Consider the following 2,887-nt stretch of genomic DNA (forward strand, 5'->3'; position numbering starts at 1 on the left):
ACTTTCATTAATGTTGTTGTAAGCTACTGTCATTACCTGCATCTCTCTCTGTCTCTCTCTCTCTCTGTCTCATTGTGTCATACGGATTACTGTTAATTTAGATCCCTCCTCAGTTGCTCTTCCTGAGGTTTCTACCATTTTTTCCCCGTTAAAGGGTTTTTTTTGGGGAGTTTTTCCTGATCAGCTGTGAGGGTCATAAGGACAGAGGGATGTCGTATGCTGTAAAGCCCTGTGAGGCAAATTGTGATTTGTGATATTGGGCTTTATAAATAAAATTGATTGAATTGACTGAAATACAGAACGTACAGCAGCAGCAACACTGTCTGTGTGAACACTGAACACCTGTGAGCTGCAGCAGGTCAGAGGCAGCCGTCACACACTGCTCACACAGGTAGTGTGGCCTGTGTCACACTGCCTGTGTGAGCAGTGTCTGTAACCATGTGTGTCCCCGGCATTAGAATTAATGGTGTGTAGCAGCACAGCGACGACAGGATCGTAGTTTGTTTTAAAAGCTTTACCACAGCTCTGATGATCATTTAAGATCTGTTTGATGTTTGACATGTTTTTTTATAGACTGTTTCCTGTTGTTTAGTTTGTGCTCTTATTCTGAAAAACAGTTTGTCACAGGTACATTTCCTGTGATGTCATTTAACAGGAAGTGCTCTGCTGAACATTCAGGTTGCTGTAGCTTCATTTTTTACAACGGAAAAACATCGACACAGGCCCTGCGTTCCAATACCCATACTACCATACTATTTAGTATGCCAGAAAAGGAATTAGTGTGTCCCAATACATAGTATGTCAGATGCAGTATGCCAAAAGTACCAGGATGTTCTACTACATCCGGTCATATTTCGCAGTATGCATGTCAACATGCTTCTTTGGCCATTCTGACCCACAATCCTTTGCGCAGCGGAAGTTACGTCGCACTGACTGAGCTGCGTGTACAACCAACGCCCACATATAACACAGAAGACAACACGAGAATATAGTGCCAGCAGCTGCATAGCTGTAAATATATTTAACAACAAACATCTGCCAGCAACAGAGAGCTGTGTGTGAAGGGGGTTAATAAGCCTACTGGTGACTAGTTCAATAGACAGGTCACTAATAATAGGCTTGGGACTGTTTATTAGAAACAACAACATACATGACGGCATAACAGCAACACAGCTCTCCGGCACCTCCGACGGTATGCACGACTCTGGCGAGCTCGACGAGAGGAGATTTGCTGCATCTCCAAAGTACAACTTCACAGTCTGACCAACCAATCAGGAGAGTGTGTGTGTGTGTGTGTGTGTGTGTGTGCGCATGTTCTCACCAGCAAGTGTGTGTCACTGACCGATCGGACCGACGCTCCGAACCACTGCTGACTCTTGAAGGTGTGAAAGGTGAGCGTGGTGCTGCTGAACGTCTCATCACCTGCGACACCAGGTACAACACCCGTCACACAGCAAGTTTATCGTGATGCTGCTTCAACCTGATTGGAAAACGTGTCCCACTGAGGACAAAAAAACTCACCTTTCAGGTCAAAGTTGATGATGTCACAGGTCCCCCCTGCAGGTGACCAGGGGCAGAGGAACACGCCCCCTCCCTCCATCACTCCTGATTGGCTGGTGTTGGCTTTGGGAGCTCCAATGACGATGTAGGATCTGCAGGTTTATTTAAGGTTAGATTAAGTTTTTTTAAGGTTAAATTAATGTTTATTGAAGGTTAGTTAAAGGTTTCTTAGAGGTTACATTAAGGTTAATGAAAGGTTAGATAAAGGCTTAATTATGTTTGGTTAAGGTTGGTTAAGGGTTACGATTTAAGGTTAAATGAAAGGTTAGCAAAGGGTTAATTAAGGGGTTCTTACTTGTTGTTGAAGGTCTGAAAGTCGATGGAGAATCCAAACAGACTTCCTGTTGGTCCGTGGAACATCACGGCGTCTTCCAACAGGTTCAGACACACACACACACTTACACACACACACATCAGTTCACACACACACCTGAACACACCCATCTCACCTGCCTGTCTCTGTCTGTGTCTCTGCCTGTCTGTCTGTGAGTCTGTCTGTGGCATTTATATAAGCCCCTGTGTGTGTGTATATGTATATGTGTGTGTGTGTGTGTGTGTGTGTGTGTGTGCGTGTGTGCGTGCGTGCGTGCGCTCTGACAGATGATTGACAGCCTGCTGCGGCATTTTAACCACACCGTCCTGCTGTTTCCTGTTGATAGAAGCTAAAAATAAAAGCCTGTTTATCAGTTTCTTTGCAGTTTTATATTGTACGTCTTGTGTTTGTGGTGCGTTCAGGGACACGTCTCTGTTATCTGTTCTCTCAAGCTTCTATTATCTCATTAAAACTCCAGTAGCCAAATTCACAAAGCTTCAGAGTCGATTCTGTACGGACCAGAACATTTGCTGACATCATAAAGTGACGAAGCTGCAGGAGTCAATTTATTCAGATTATATAAAAAGATTTCAGATAATCATCAGGACAGAAACAGTTTGTAAAACACAGAAACATTTGACTGGAACACTCCGATTATAAATATCTGTGAATATATTATAAAATAAAAGAAAAAAGAAAGAAAGAAAGAAATAGAAAAAATAAAAGGCCTCAGAACTCATCAGGGAAAGAAGAAGTGTGTGGCAAAGAAAGGGCAGAGTAGCCGCATTGATCAGTACTTCCTAAGAAGTCAGTCGAGTCAGTCAGATGAAGTCCAGCAGCAGGTAGAAAACCACAGTTCGCAGGATATCAGTAACGCTGCCACTGAGGAGGAGGAGGAGGAGGAGGAGGAGGAGGAGGGGGTGATAAGAGAGGATGCAGGTGACACTGAGGTCAGTATGCCAGTCAGAGAGAGAACCATGGAGCAAAAGGTTAGAGTTAGATGGCCTAGGGCAA

At 44.0% G+C, this 2,887-nt stretch overlaps 2 protein-coding genes across 4 annotated transcripts in view; one reads left to right on the top strand and one right to left on the bottom strand.

The window, feature by feature from the left end:
- Positions 1 to 2,055, bottom strand: part of LOC126407758 (integrin alpha-IIb-like) — a 5,440-nt gene extending 3,385 nt beyond the window's left edge. For both annotated transcript variants that reach the window (XM_050072949.1, XM_050072950.1), the window contains exons 1-3: positions 1,856 to 2,055; positions 1,522 to 1,652; positions 1,322 to 1,422 (exon numbers count right to left, since the gene is read on the bottom strand). In XM_050072949.1, the coding sequence (XP_049928906.1) occupies positions 1,322 to 1,422; positions 1,522 to 1,652; positions 1,856 to 2,004 (381 nt within the window). In that variant the 5' untranslated portion in view covers positions 2,005 to 2,055. The remainder of the gene's footprint in view (positions 1 to 1,321; positions 1,423 to 1,521; positions 1,653 to 1,855) is intronic.
- Positions 1 to 2,887, top strand: part of cadps2 (Ca++-dependent secretion activator 2) — a 633,342-nt gene that overhangs the window by 339,781 nt on the left and 290,674 nt on the right. The gene's annotated exons all lie outside the window — the stretch shown is intronic.

The sequence above is a fragment of the Epinephelus moara genome, chromosome 20 (assembly GCF_006386435.1).
Source record: "Epinephelus moara isolate mb chromosome 20, YSFRI_EMoa_1.0, whole genome shotgun sequence".
NCBI lineage: Eukaryota > Metazoa > Chordata > Actinopteri > Perciformes > Serranidae > Epinephelus > Epinephelus moara.